The 15235-nt window shown below is 46.6% G+C and overlaps 1 protein-coding gene across 1 annotated transcript in view; it reads right to left on the bottom strand.

Moving 5' to 3' along the window:
• The window catches only part of RNF212 (ring finger protein 212), a 472806-nt gene that overhangs the window by 223540 nt on the left and 234031 nt on the right, over positions 1–15235 (bottom strand). The window contains exons 8-9 of the mRNA XM_086964465.1: positions 9794–9852; positions 9639–9708 (exon numbers count right to left, since the gene is read on the bottom strand). Coding sequence (XP_086820591.1) covers positions 9639–9708; positions 9794–9852 — 129 coding nt within the window. The remainder of the gene's footprint in view (positions 1–9638; positions 9709–9793; positions 9853–15235) is intronic.

The raw sequence follows: 15235 nt of genomic DNA, 5'->3' as shown, positions 1-15235 counted from the left end.
TCACCTTCCTCTAAAGCCCTGCCTACCCAGGATACACAAAACCCTGTCTGGGATGGTGCTAGCACCGCCCCTGACAGGAAACCCTTTGTCCAAGCCTCCCTCGCTGGAAGGACTCCCAGCAGCAGGAGGTCAGACTTGTGTCTGTAGTGGCAGCATCCATTTTGTGATGCTGAGGCTTGAGTTAACTTTAACCGGGGTTCACAGTTACATACATGTCGTGTCCCTCTAGAAGGGTGGAATGCTAACCCCGTCACCAGAATTGGCAAGGGGTTAGTATTCCAATTCGTATGACACCTTACTCGACATGTTTTGATAAAGCGATACCAGAGTTAGCATATAACCGCGAGGATTATAATGCACTTAAGAGTATATGGTACGCGTTATCATGGAACAGCTATTAGGACTTGGTTCCGCAAGCTGCAAACGGGCTCAGCTCATGCCAGAGCACCATCTCACATAATTCCAAGCACTCTGCCTTCAGGATTGTCAAGGCCTGCCATAGGAGTGACTGATAGGAATCTATGTGTCCATTTTAGGGTTAGATATAGGTATACTATATCTAAAGCAAAGGGTGATTACACCACCTTACCCCAGCTGTCGTGCAGCCAGTTGTGTCAGATTTAGATGGCCAGCCAGGGGTGGCATAATACATGCTGCAGCCCCTGGTAGGCCCTGGGTACACCTATGCCCCGAGTTACAGGGTCTGACAAGGTGGCCCAGTACCAATTGGTAAGTGCACCTAAGGTACACCTGTCAATTTAGTGAGAGAACAGCAAGGCTGTGGGTCTGATTAGCAGGCCCACAGCCAGAGAAGTCGTAAACCAGTGAAGCAAAAAGCTAAAATCTGGGGTGATCATAGGATTGCAGACCCTACTCTCCTACATGCCCCGCCTACCTTTCTGCATGACACTGGAGGGCCATTCTTATACCCTCCCTCATTGGCACCTTGGCCTAGCTGCTCACATCGGTGGGGAAAAGTCAATCCGAATCCTTACCGGCCCCTGCGTGAACTGCAACGGACCCCAGGATACTGAAACCGGAGGGACCTGCTGTCGACGTAGTGTGGAGAGGAATGGGCTTGACTTGCCTGGGGCTCCCCCATATGCTGCATTGGCTCACCGTTGTATCCCTCCAACAGGACAGCGGTGAGGTGAGCATGAGCACAGTTGGGCCGGTGAGAGTGCGGAGCGATCAGCTGCACAGTTGGGCAGTGGGCATCTCCCCGTCCCCACCCTCTTCCCTTTTAAACTAGTAAAGACTTGGTGGCTGGACCCCTGTGTGCTTGGGGAGAGGGGGAGTGAATTGGCTGCACTATCAAGCAGAGGGGGTAAAACCCCCCTGAGTGAATGGAGAACTGTTATCTGGGTCTGGGGGGCATCCGCTGAGATGTGCACCAGCTTGGAAGAGCCATATGCCCCTCAGAGTAGTCACCCAGGCCGGACCTCCTACCTCTTCACCTCTCACGGACTTAAGGCCTCGCTTCCCGCAGCAGCGGTGGGCCTCACCACACTAATGCTGTACACCATGGGCCAGAGCTAGTGGAAAAGTGCTCTTGGCCTTGCCACTGGCGTGCCCTCCCCCCCTCAAAGTGTGGTAGAGGCGAGCGGCTGCACTGTCGGGCAGCGAGTACTCCCTCCCAGTCAACCACACTTTGGAGGAGATCAGTCTCTGGTCCCTCTGGATGCTGCTAGAGTTCTGGCCCTTGCGGGTCCTGCACCCATCAGTTTTGGGAGCCTGCTGGAGACATATCATCCGCCTCCACCTGCCAGGCAGTGCTAAGATGCCTCCACCTGACTCCACAATACAGGTGTGAGGTTCCGTGAATTCTGAACCCGATTTATAAAGGTCACTGTTTCGTTACGAATTTGGTAGTAGCGAACCGTAACCAGTGAGTGCGGCAATTACGAGTGTTTTCGCCATGTTAGACCGATGGATTCACTATGTATTTAGGGATTTCGTTCTGAACCCTTGGGTTCCATTTTGTGCATGGCAGCCATTTTGTGGTTGCCCTCACATAGGCCGATGACTACGGCAGAATGAGTCTTTAGTACACGTACACTTTAGCTGACTCCTAGGTGACCTGAGTGAACTGACCCCATTGCCTGACGCTAACTTTGTTAAGCCAGTTCCTTGTCCGGTAGTTGATCGAGATAGAGATCAAACAACAGAACATTGTTGAGTTTATTGTACACGCACACACCCCTTATCCTACTTCGCATCTGTTTCTGTTCCTTCTTTTATGGTCTATTTATAGTATGGGTTGTGGTCTTTTATTATGGGTTTGTCCGGCCTGTCTGAGCAAGAATGTTGGCCTTTCTTGTGTAATTGATGGTGGGCTGGACAACTGAAAAGTGGGTTTGTCGTCATGCAATACTTTTTACAATGTAACTTATGATTGGACAATTCGTAAATAATGGGTGTTTGTCAGGAATGTGATTTTTAGCATAAAAGACTGTCTCACAATACGAAAATTGAGCAGTCTCTGACAAACCTACCCGTGTTGTACTTTGTAGACTCCTGTTCCTGGTTGCAGCCAATAAATTTGATCTTTGACGTCACCAAGAAGTATCCCGTGTCTCTGTATTCTAAGACAGGTGAACTCGAAGACTTTGGGCGTGCCCCTGGCGCCGCTGGGTTCTAAAACCCGATTCTTCAGTTGGCTCCCCGCGTGGGGAGACTTCAGTGGTACCGTTCCAAGCCTGAAGATCGTGAGGAGCTTCGTGAGGAAATTCTGGAAGACGGCCCCAACTTCATCGACCCCGGCATGTCGAACGTGGACTGAAGGTTTTTGCTGTGAGGCTTCCCGCTTTCCGACGGCTACGAAGGATTGCTGCCCTGACTGTCGCCCTGTCTTGGACCCTTCGTGATAATTTGTAGAGCGAGACGATAGACGGGTCTTCTGGTGACGTGATCGATACTTCAGTTAAGTAGAAGTGGCTCGCTCCCAGTCCTTAGTCTTGGTTTCCTTCGGGATCTTTGATTTGGAACTTGCAAGTGCCAAAGCCGAGGGACTCGTATATTTGCGAGACTATCGTGTTTGGTAATCCATTGAAGTTTGAAGCTAGATTAGTGAGTGAAGATGCCTGGTCTTAGCAAACTTGGAAAGATATTTTGTTGTAGTTGTAACAGGGATTCCCGATTGGAGGACTCGTGTCCGATACCTCCGGTTGAAACTCCGACTTATGAGCTTTATTCTAAACACGGCGTGGGCCCTATTACGTTTAATGAAGTATGGGTCCGATACACTAGGAAAGACGGTGTTCTAAAATGGCCCCAACATGGTAGTTTCGAAACAGAGATTCTAGACAATTTGGAAGTTAAACTATTTAAGAGAAAAGCCCGGCCGGCGATGTTTGACTCTTTCCGCCTCTGGCATAAGGAAGCCAAACAGAAAGCAATTAAACAAGCTAAATGAGGGGAAGCGCCCCTTACATCGGATACATCGCATCGCATCGCGCTGCCATTGCAACGCGGCGATTACATCGTGCCCGTCATCACATCGCATGTCATCAGGACGCATGCAAGTGCATCGCATTGACTATTACATCGTTAACGATGACATCGAATTTACTTCAAATGGGAAGCAGCGCATATGCTGACACTTTAGAATAAAGCGAGCACAATAATTGACTTCAAATGGGAATATTAAAGAACAATGTTTATTTAAGTAATTTAATATGCGAGCACAATTGCTGATGACATCGAATTCACTTAGAATGGGAAGTATGCACAATTTACATACAATGTGAAGCAGCGCATATGCGAGCACAAAGAAGCGCAGCAGCGCATATTTGGAAGTATGTTTATTTAAGTAAGCAGCGTAAATTATCGCAACAACTTGAGGTCTGACGGAAACATAGACAGACTTTGGTGCTGACAGACGCGGTTCAAGCCTCCTACCATCCACTCATAGCAAGAGCATATATATTTTTGAATTAACAAAAATATAATTAAATATGTTCAAATTAACATATGATATTTCATAAACACCTGCTAGTGTTTACTTTAAGCAGCGCATATGGGAAGCGAGCACATTTAGTAAAGAACAATGCTTATTTAACCCCTTCGCTGCGGCGGCTATTCCGCCGCAGCGCTAAAGGGGCGGGGCGGCCACGCGGCGGCCGCATGCTGGTGACGGAGCCGCTTCGTCACCAGCCGCGGTTGAGCTATGCTGGTGACGGAGCGGTTCCGTCATGACCCGCCCCGCTCATTAGAACGCCCGCGCAGGCGCGAAATCAGCGCCGCGCAGGCGCGGCGGCTGGGCCATGACGGAACCGCTCCGTCATCAGCACAGCGCACCCGCAGCTGATGACGGAGCGGTTCCGTCATCAGCATGCAAAGGGTTAAGTCATTGCAATATACGAGCACAATGACATTAAATGGGAAGCTGCAAAGAGTATATATATTTAATAATTAACAAAAATATACTTAAATGTGTTCTAATTCACATATGATATTTCATAAACACCTGCTAGTGTTTACTTTTTTACAGCGGAAATAAATGAAGACATCATATTTCATATCGCAATCAATTGCCAGTACGTTTTCTTTGCTCTGGAGAATTTAGCAACTCTCGACACGTCTCTCAAAAACGGTCTTCAGCATGCCGTCATTTAGTAAATATAATGTGTTGATATTTTTTTAAGTTGTTGCCTTTGTGACCTGCGCATTCACTCAGCACACAAAACCAATACTTAAGCATCACATTTTTGTACTCGATTACGGTGAAAAGTGCATTTTGGAAACGTGCTAACCAAGATAGCTTGCTGTTTTGTTTTAAAGTATTTTTACTCTGAGTGAGTTCTAAGGTCAGTTATTCATTCAAGTATGAAAGAGATACTGGTCCTTTAGAATAGGCGACATGGCACAAGATGTCCTTGAGCGTTGAGGCATGATTGCTTGCTCTTTTATCCCACTCTGGCCTTGGGATACTCCGCCTGTCTATCAGACTTTTTCTGGTGTATGGTACGTTGTACATATCTTTTAATGTGCGCAGTCCAGGCCTTTTATGAAGTTTCCAGCTCGATGCTAGGAGTTGAAGTGAAAGGGTGGATGGATCAAAGGGTGGGTGGGTGGATGGATCAAAGGGTGGGTGGATGAATGGGTCGGTGGATGGTTTGCAAACAAATACTTAACAATAATTGCTTCATGTAAGTCTGTACAGGGTGGATGGACGTTGACATATTTAGAGCAGATGTTTCTAAAATGAAATGGTTTGAAAAATCCACTGTCAGAGAGAGGTGTACGATAATTGCTGGAGACTGGATTGGCCAGAGAATGCTTTGGCGGTGTATGAGTAAAACAGATATAATCCTCGTAACTATTGCTCATCAGGCTCCCGCCCTCTGCTCTCCAATGAGGCATTTCCATTCCTCCTCTTCAACTTTTATATGTGAAGCTTACAGTGGTTTAATCGTTTTGCTTTCATTTTCAAACAGCAACAGATCTTCCTCTGCGTCATATATTTACTGTAACACAGTTTCCTCCTCTGTGACACATATTACAATGTGGTATCGTGGCCGAGCGGTCTAAGGCGCTGGATTTAGGCTTCAGTCTCTCTGGAGGTATGAGTTCGAATCCCACCGCTGCTACTTACTTATATTTTATTATTAAATAAATACTCCTGATATCACCCCGGCCTATTGTTCGCTCCTCCAGACATTACATACTGAGTGACTGTAACAACATATCCTATTACGAACTTTCTTACCATATTGCTCCACTATTTTTTTCAATACGGAGTACAGGAAATTATCAGTTTCTCAAGTTTTTAGTAACTACCTATGCATGCTACTTACTGTCAGGTGATGTTTAGTTTTCAGAGTGCTTAGCATACCGTCACATAAACTTTGCTTTAATAGCCATACATATTTCGTCTCCCTATGGAGCATTCTGTCTAACTCGCTGAGTAAACATTCAAAATAAATACTGCAGGTGAGTCGATCATACATACTTTTTAGAGTGATCGGATCGTAATGGCCAGTTGCAAGTGTCCTAGTAATCCAGCACACTCCTGGTAATGGGAGTCGCCAGCCCCATTTGTACTAACGCGTTGTTACAGCGTGCGATATCAGGGTCTGCGATGTGATGTTATGCCCAATAGAAAGCAACGCATTGGCGTTGCTACAGCTCTCGATGTAACAGTTGACGAGGTAATGTACTATGCGGGGTAAAAGACGCGTGGTAAACGCACGCGATGAAAAGGTGCGCAATGTATCGTCATACATCCCTAAATGAGATAAAAGAGAGAAGGGTATATCGATAATGCAAGCTGCTATACAGTTTAAAGATAATGAGGAAGAACAAGCGAGTGAACAGTTGCATAGGCAACATAAAATGGCCATTGATAAATGTTATCCAGCTTTGTCACCTCTTCTACAAGGTGCAACGAAGGACCCCGAAAAGGATCCTTTGATGTCACATTTGTTGAATTCACCACCCCCTTATGTGCAGAGTGCTAGAGGCACCTCCGCAGCCTTTAGTTGCGCAACCTCCACCTGTCCAGCCTTTGGTTGTTGCATAGCCGCCAGCTCCTCTTCAGCTGGTTCCTTCTCCTTTGGTGCAGCCTTCTCTAGGGCCGCCGACTTTGTTATCAGTTCCGCCTCCAATTCCTACAACTTTTTCTCCTGTATTTGCTACTTCTTCTGCTACTCCTTCTGCTACTACTCCTACGTATGCTTTGTCTCAGCCTGCTTTGCCTCCTGTTCTTATGACAGCTTCTCCTTCTGTTCGACAGAGAATGACTGATACTGTTACTGGTCTTTTGTCTCCTTTCTTTGGGTCATTGACTGTGACCCCTGTTTCAGCGCGTAAACAATTGCGTAGCCAGTTGCCTGGTCCCGAAGAGCAGGCAGTATTGGATCATTTGGCTCGTAAATGGGTTACTAATTCTTTAAGATAGGATTTAGAGTCGGTTATGGATGTCTTCCAACAATGGGAAGCACCGAAGCAGAGGTATGTCTTCGACATCATGTGTACTTTCCTCCGTGAGGAATGGAAAGAGATAGTGAGTTGGGTCAGACTCCATCGGAGTTGTTTAATGTACAGTCCGAGTTTGCGAAAGAGACGATAGTGGGTCTCGATGTTGAGAAAGCAGTTGCGACGTTGCTTTCGTTTAGGAGTGAGCGTCCTTCTCAGTCGGTGTTTGAGCCTGACCCTTCTATTAGGAGGAAAGCGAGACAGTGCCCTATGAGAGAGGTTCCTCCGGTATGGAAAGAGGCAGTTCAGGCCGATGTTAACAATGGTATTGCAGCTGTGGAAGGGAAAAATTAGTCATGTGGATCATGCGCAAGAGTTAGGTGATACATGGGCTAACATTACTGCTGCAGATAGTCTTCAAGGTGGTGGAGCTAAACCGGAGGGTTTAGTTGCGGAACTCCCCGGTAGGATTATTAATTATATGAAGACTTTGATGCCTGCTATGCAAGTGAATTGGGATAAATTGTCTGCATGCAAGCAGAAGAAAGATGAAAGTGTGTCTGATTTCTTCACTAGGTTTGAAGAGACGTTTATCGATCATAGTGGTCAAGACATGAGTACGGAGGGTGGCCAAAGGTTGTTTGTAGATAAGTTTGTTCATAATTTGCTTCCCGTGTTGTGTAATAAGCTGAAGAATTCAGAGAGTTCATGGGCTTTTTCCTCGTCGGCCCAGATATTGGCTACTGCACAATATTACGAGAATAGGGATAAGGATGAGTTGTGGATGAGTGGGTCTGTGATGTGCTGTGTTGTGCTGATTGATTAAGGTGTCAAATCAGGAAAGTGGTATGTAATCTTTTCTGGTGGTCTGGTTGGTAATGGTGTTGGATGATGAATCAGCTTGTGCGTGATTGGTACTATGTGGAAAGTGAGAGGTTGTGTATTTGGGAGTGGAAACTTATGGAGTGAAGTTTTGAAGATTAAATTTCTCATTAGTTACAGGAGATGCGTGGAATACAGAGGTAGAAGTTATAGAGAGGAGTTTTGAGTTGAGTTACATTAGTGTAGGCAAGAAAGATTTGGGGAAGTGAAACAGTCTAGGGATGGGGTTTAGTATGCTGCAGTGAGTAGAAGATTGGTGGGAGAAGAGGGTATGAACAGATAGTGGGTGAAAGTACATTGCAACAGATGTGGGTGAGAATATGGGCAGGGAGTGTAGTAGGTGGAAGTGCTCTTTCAAAGCATTATAGCCCGCTACTAAGGACTATGCCAGTTGTTAAAGGCCCTGAACTTGTGTACTAAGCCTGAGCCACATGGATAAGGCATTTAACAAATAGTATAGCCCGAGGCAGAGAACTAGAAGGTCATTAGAGCATTCCATCCACTAAGGGAAGAATGTTACCAATTAAAAAGCAAGAAACATGAAGACAAACATTGGAATGTTGGAGCTCCGGGTTTCTACAAGCCATTATAACCCCAGAGATACTCAATTGCCTTCAGTGTAGGTTCCAACATTCCAATCTTCTTTTAGTTGGTAATGTTATGTTTTAATGAGAGCATATGCCCACCAGGTTTAGGTAGTAGCAAGTTTTATTTTTTCTTCCTTTTAATTGATCTTGCATATGCTTGTACAGTTTGCGTGTGTTTAATTGTAAAGGTTAGGTGCGTGAATCAATGGGCTCAAGAATAAGTGATGGAATGCATCTATGATTTCTTATTGAGTGCCTAAAGTCATCAGTGACTGAAGAAGCATTTTCATTTGTGAACCACACCTACTGGCACTGTCAATGCTTGATTCTATATGACAAGTTTTATGCGCATATTAGGATAGAAACAATGACACTTGGGGGGCGAATACGATGTCAGGAGGACGCACCGTCTCTTAAATGGGACCGACCGGCCTCCAGTCAGCGGTCCCGCCCGCCTCATTAGTATGAGATGTAACTGTTCGGTCGCATTCTGATATTTTCCTATGGGAGCATGCATTACAGCCGTAATACATGCTCCCATAGAGAAATGGGAGGTGTTGTTCATCCCTGCACCCCCGGCACGCATCTCAAGGTGCCGGTCAAGGGGTGCAGGGATCAACAGGGGGCACTATAGGTGCCCCTTCAGCCCCCAACTGGAGGCCGCACACACAAGGGGGCTGTGCTGGGGGCCCCCAAACATGCTTTCCAACATGGTTTTTATGTCGGACAGGCTGGCATGGAAACCATGCCTGAAACCTTGCCCCGTAATGCCAAGGGTGGAAAGGCCCACCCTTTGGGAATACAAGCTGGTTCCGACTAGCCGATGTGTTCCTTGAGCCTGTCGGAAGCCAGCCACAATGACCGGGCAGTTTCAGTTCTGATTGGCTGATACATAATCAGCTGATCGGAACTGAAATGGACGATGTGGTTGAGAAAGCCTCCAACCAAAGGTCGGAGGTTTTCCGATCTCCATCAGAATAGGCCCCTCAGTTTCAATACAGTACATACTTGTCTCAATGTATACCGTCAAGTGTGCTAGCAACATATTATGGTGTACGATTACTGATAATGTAGATCATAGCGCATAATTTAGCTTCAGTATTGAGGCACTTTTTCACATTGAAGGTATTTCTTAACATAAAAAAAGACTAGATGTATCCAAATATCATAAAGAAAATGTGAGTATTGTGAAATTAAACTGTAATTTAACTATATCTTTTACAAAGAGAATATGAAATGTATCTTACGTACACATCCAAAGACACTGGCCGAGAAAGAGGAAGCGAATACTTAGAGAATCCATTAAAATTTGCTGAATGACCTAATGTAAATATAAAATTAAATGAGTGCTTAATTAACCATAAATGAAAATAATACTTTTGTAACATGAGCAATCATTCTCTAACCTGAAGAACTGTTTGCAGTGCTTGAAGGAGCAAGTCGAGATGGTGGCGGAGCTGAAATACTGAATATTAAAAGGGAAGAAATTATGTTTTTAAATTGACTAACAAAATTGGCAATACTGAAAATAAATAGAACAACATATTGATGTTCATCACATGCTTTCACGCCTTTGAAATGCGCAATAGTTGGAGCAGGTCTGGCAGATTTCTTCATCTTAAGGAAGTATAGCCTTATAGCACACTACCGAGGCTCACCATTTAACCTGAGCTATGCAACAATTGAACATTCATCTGTCAGTTAACAGAAATAATCACTTTGAATGTGGTTGCACGTATGACATTTTTAAACAGTAAACATCAATCTGCCTTGAAATATTTCCTGTGCAAAAGGGGGTGGTGATGGACGGAGCATCTGACTCAATCAATAACTCACACCCAATCAAAAGATCTGGGTTTAATCCATCACCGTTTTTTAGCCCACTCTGCCACCCCAGTTCAGAAATGGCTATATGCAAATCAGTCTGACCCTGTGCCTCATGGGAACAGTCCAGCCCGAACCGCCAAGCCATGTCTTCCCTGTACTGGAAACAAGCTTCCGAGGACCGGTTTCTGGCATTCCAGCCGTCTTCAGCCCGGCTTGCTTGAATCCAGTGGCAAAGTGAGCAAGGGGCTCACGTCTGAGCATACCCTGCCACACTTATGGCGGCCAAAAGCGGTACATCAACTGTGTTTTTTGCAATTTTCACCCCGAGTGGGATGGGTATGCTCAGACGTGAGTCCCAGGTTCTCCACATCACTGGAGTCAAGCTATCCAGGCTGAAGAAGGCCGATAGCCAGAAACCGGTCCTTGGATGCTTGATTCCGGTCTAGGAAAGACATGGCTTGGTAGTTCGGGCAGGACTGTTCCCATGAGGCACAGGGTCAAGGCTGATTTGCATATAGCCAGTGTCTGACCTAGGGTGGTGTGGAGTGCAAAAAAGAACAATTGTTACCTGTAAACAGGTGGTTCTCCAGTATTGGTGTCTTTCATACATTCACATGCTTGAATATTCCCCGTCGTCGGAGTGGGAGTCCCGCGGTAAATAAAATAGCAATAATATACTAAATATATATATATATAAACATATATACTCATATAAAATCAGGAGAAAACCTGAAATATGTAAAAGAACAGGCATAACTTGCCTACCTAAAATTCTACATAGGAATGCATAGGGATGGAAAAGACCGAATGCAGCCTATCCCTGTCATTATGTTTGTCCAAACTGCAGCCAGTCTGGCGACAGCAGCTGTTAGACCTGTCTGGCTTTTTGTGTAGTCCCTCCAAATTATTATTTATTTTGTCCCCTTTTTGCCCCTCATACCCTAATAATTTTTGTCCACTGACTTTTTCTAGATGTTGGTCAAGGGGATAGGTGTTCTTTTCCCCCTCATAGTTTTTCACCTCAGGCCCAGAGGCCTGTTCTGACAGGAAAAGTTGGAACCACAAAATGGTGGCTACCAACTGCCCTAACTGCCAAACCCAGAACTTGCCCATAGACTAGTATAGGGCGTTCCAGAACCTTCTGGTCCCTTCTGGACCACTAAGGGTCAGCCTATATAAGGCGGAATACTGGGCAGCCATTTTGTCTACCTGAGAGAGTCAGCTGGAGGACAGGCTATCTTGGAAGGTGGGGGGAGATTAGTGAAGGGGTTGATCTCCTGGTCTGGGAAGCAGCCTAATTAATCCACTTCTCTACTCCTCCTTTGGGATCCTTGTCTTGTCCCCGCTGTGGATGATTAAGGGAGACCCTGGGCGCCTGACTAACCCCTAGCTTGAAAATAGTGGGGTGTAAACAGGAGAAGGAGACTGTGGCGCTGCGGAGCGCAGTCCTCTGCCCAGTGAAAGAGACTCTGAAAGAATAACCCTCATCCCTTGACACCAGCCTCCATCCAGTATTGAATGGTAAAAGGACCTTGTAGGGTTAGGAAGTGGGAGCTGAGGTGAAAATCGATCCAGCGCTGTTTCCTACCTCCCTGGGTGCTGGGGAAGGCTTGTGCCCTTGTGTCCTGGAAGGTCCTGGCCGGACGTGCAGTCGGCAGATCCCTGGATTTCCTGGTGAATCGACGAGGAGTGAGGAGAACCGGTTTCCCTGAGGCAGCGCCGCCTCAGCTGTGTGCGGGACCCCGGGGGTCCTGGTCGCGTTGCTGTTGTAGCGCTATCGTGGAGAAGGTGGGGCGAGACACTGTCCAGGAAGCGCCATCGCGCATGCCCTGAGTGAGGAGAAGGTGGGGGGCAGACTCTGTCAGAAGGCGCCACCGCGCATGCCCCAATTCGTGAGGCTATCCAAGAAGTGAGCAGGCCCTCGCAGGAGACGCTTCCAGCGTCAGGTGATCGGGACCGACTCCCAGCCGGCAACACTACTCCCCCGCATTTATGCAGTGGACCCGCTGTGAGAGTGACGCCCAGACTGGCGGGAAGACGAACGGCGAGGGAGCAGGCATTGTGGCTTCTCCGCTTCTAGTACCTCTTTCCCTGCTGGAGCTCCAACACGGAGGAGCAGCGCTGAGCAGTGGGGAAGGGGCGGAGCCTGACACAAGTACCCGCGTGATTGGTGTTGTTTTTCCCCGCGCCAGCACCAAGCTAAGTAGCTGGTCAGGGGAGCTTGGCAGACTCGTCGGTTGCTGGCTGTCAGCCAGAGGCCGGAGGACTGTGGCAGTACCGCCCACTGAGAAAGTAAGGAGAGAGGGGGTGAAGGGGAGAGCGGAGCACTCCTAGGATAAAGCGCCTCAGAGAATAGAGGAGTGGGAGGCAAGCAAAGGTCTTACCCTTCTGAGGGAAACTAATACCAGTACATGTGGGAAGTGCCCTAGCTCACTGTTATACCGCCAATTACTGCAACTAAGTGGGTGAGGAAGAGTTCCTCATAGGAGCTGCAGAGGCTCATGTAAAGGCATAAGAAAACCTCTCATTAGATGTGTATCTGTTGAGTGGATATAGGTGTAGAGGGAGGTAAAGGTTTAAATACTAAGGAGAAGACAAAGCCAGTAAAGTTTTAAGACAAATGTAATGAAATTCACTATTGTTGTTGTTTGTTAATGCACGCTAACCCTGCTGAAATAATCCTTCTGAGATAAGTTAGCGTTTCTGGAGATAGCATTTCTGATTTAATGACATCTGAATTTATTGAGCTGTAATTTTTCCACAGATAGAAATGTAATATTAATCCTTTTGAACAAATGTGTACTTCTCAACTGTGAATTCCAGAACCAAGAGAGCAAAGATATTATTTTTATAAACAAGTACTTATTTTCCTAACAAATTGGTGTAGTGTCCTTTTTAAGTGTTATTGCGTGGATTTACTGCTGGGTGGTTTGCAACCTTCACACTTGTGCCTCTAGAATTGCATGTCTTGCCCTAGGCCAGGCTACCCTAGGTGACCTGACATCCCAGGTTCCAACAGCAGCCCTCTAGAACCTTCTCCTCAGAGCTCAACACCTCAGATTTTCGTAGCACAAGAGTGACCCAAAAGAGTCTATGAGGAGAAGAGAGCCTCTGAGGGGAGGAGGGAGGGTGGCATGTGAATCTATGAAAGACACAAATACTGGAGAACCACCTGTTTACAGGTAGGTAACAATTGTTCTTCTCCAGTATTGGGGTGTCTTTCATAGATTCAGATGCTTGAATATAGAATAGTTAGCAGTCCGTACCAAAGGACAAAGTTTCCATAAACACAATGCATAACCAGAGACTGTAAAAGAAATTTATGTGAATAGAGCACATGTAATATATATATGTATATATATATATGTATATAAATATATCTATCAAACAGTCAAAAAATATAGGGAAACTAATAGGAGGAGGGTAGAACAGAGGCTCACCTTATTGAAAAAGATTACGAAGCACAGCTTGTCCTACTGCGGTATCCCCTTCATTCATGGCACCCAGACAGTAGTGTTTCGTGAACGTGTGCCTGCTGGACCACGTGGCTGCTCTGCAAATCTGATGCAACGGGACACCGGCAAAAAGTGCAGTAGAGGACGCCATGGATCTGGTGGAATGGGCCCTTACTGTAGACTGCAAAGGTTTGCCTGCTTTTTGATGGCAGTAGGCAATAGCCAAAGACACCCAGCAGGCTATTGTAGGTTTGGTGACTGGACGTCCCGTTTGGAAACGTCCATAGGCTACGAACAGTTGATCCGATTTGCGGAACTGGGCTGTTCTGCTGATGTAGAACTTCAAACACCGCTTAATGTCTAAGGAATGCAAGCGTTGTTCCGCAGGGGACTGCGGGTTGGCAAAGAAAGACTTCAGAATAACAGGCTCATTGATATGGAAATGTGAAGGTACTTTAGGAAGAAAAGTAGGGTTAGTGCGTAGTAGCACACAATCCGGATGAAACTGAAGAAATGATGGTTTGATCGTAAATGCGTGAACGTCACTCACTCGACGCGAAGACGTCAAAGCAAGGAGAAGCGCAACCTTCCAGGTGATGTACTTGAGGTCCGCCTTATGAATGGGTTCAAATGGTGCATTCATTAATTGTGCTAAGACAATGTTGAGGCACCACGCAGGAGGAGGACGCCGAACTGGTGGAAATTTACAAAAGAGTCCCTTGAAAAATTGGCGTATTATCCTGGAGGAACATAGGGAGGCGGAGCCATCGTGGCGGAAGCGTGAAATTGCCGCCAGAAAAACTCTTAAAGTAGCATGAGACAATCCTGACTGAGCTAGTTGAAAGAAGAAAGGGAGGAGCTGAGCGGGCGTTGCACGCAAGGGATGCACACCGGCTTCAGCACACTAATGGCAGAAACGTTCCCATTTCAACTTGTAAGTCTTTATAGTTGAAGGAGCCCTGAGCAAGGATGTCTCGACATTCTTGAGGAATGGCTAGATGTGCAAATTCACAGTGCTCAGGTTCCAGGCTGATAAGCTCAGAGAATAGGGGTCCTGATGGTAGACGAGGCCCCTGTCCCTGGAGAGAAGATCCACCCGAGGATGAAGAGGGATGGGCTCGCATTGAGACAGAAGGAGTAACTCAGAGAACCACGCCTGCCGTGGCCACCTGGGAGCAATGAGAAGGATGTGGCAGGGTTCTCTCCGCATCTTCCAAAGCACTCGCGGCACCAGAGGGATTGGAGGAAAGGCGTAAGCAAACAGATTCGACCAATTCATCAAAAGGGCATTGCCCTGTGACCCTTTGTGGGGATGCCAACTTGCGTAAGCTGGGCATTTGCGGTTTTCTGGTGTTACAAAGAGATCCAGCGCTGGGCGACCCCAGCGGCGAAAGATCATGTCGAGTGTCGGTTGATGTAGTTCCCACTTGTGTGTTGATGATCGGGATCTGCTCAAGGAATCCGCCAGGAGGTTGGACAACCCCGGGAGATGAACTGCAGTGATTGTGATTTGGTGTTTGAGTGACCAGTCCCAAATAGCCTGTGCCAGGCGAGATAACACCGGAG

This window comes from Lissotriton vulgaris, chromosome 3_2 (assembly GCF_964263255.1).
Source record: "Lissotriton vulgaris chromosome 3_2, aLisVul1.2, whole genome shotgun sequence".
NCBI lineage: Eukaryota > Metazoa > Chordata > Amphibia > Caudata > Salamandridae > Lissotriton > Lissotriton vulgaris.
Note: the sequence above shows the minus strand (reverse complement) of the source record. Positions and strands in the feature narration are given on the sequence as shown.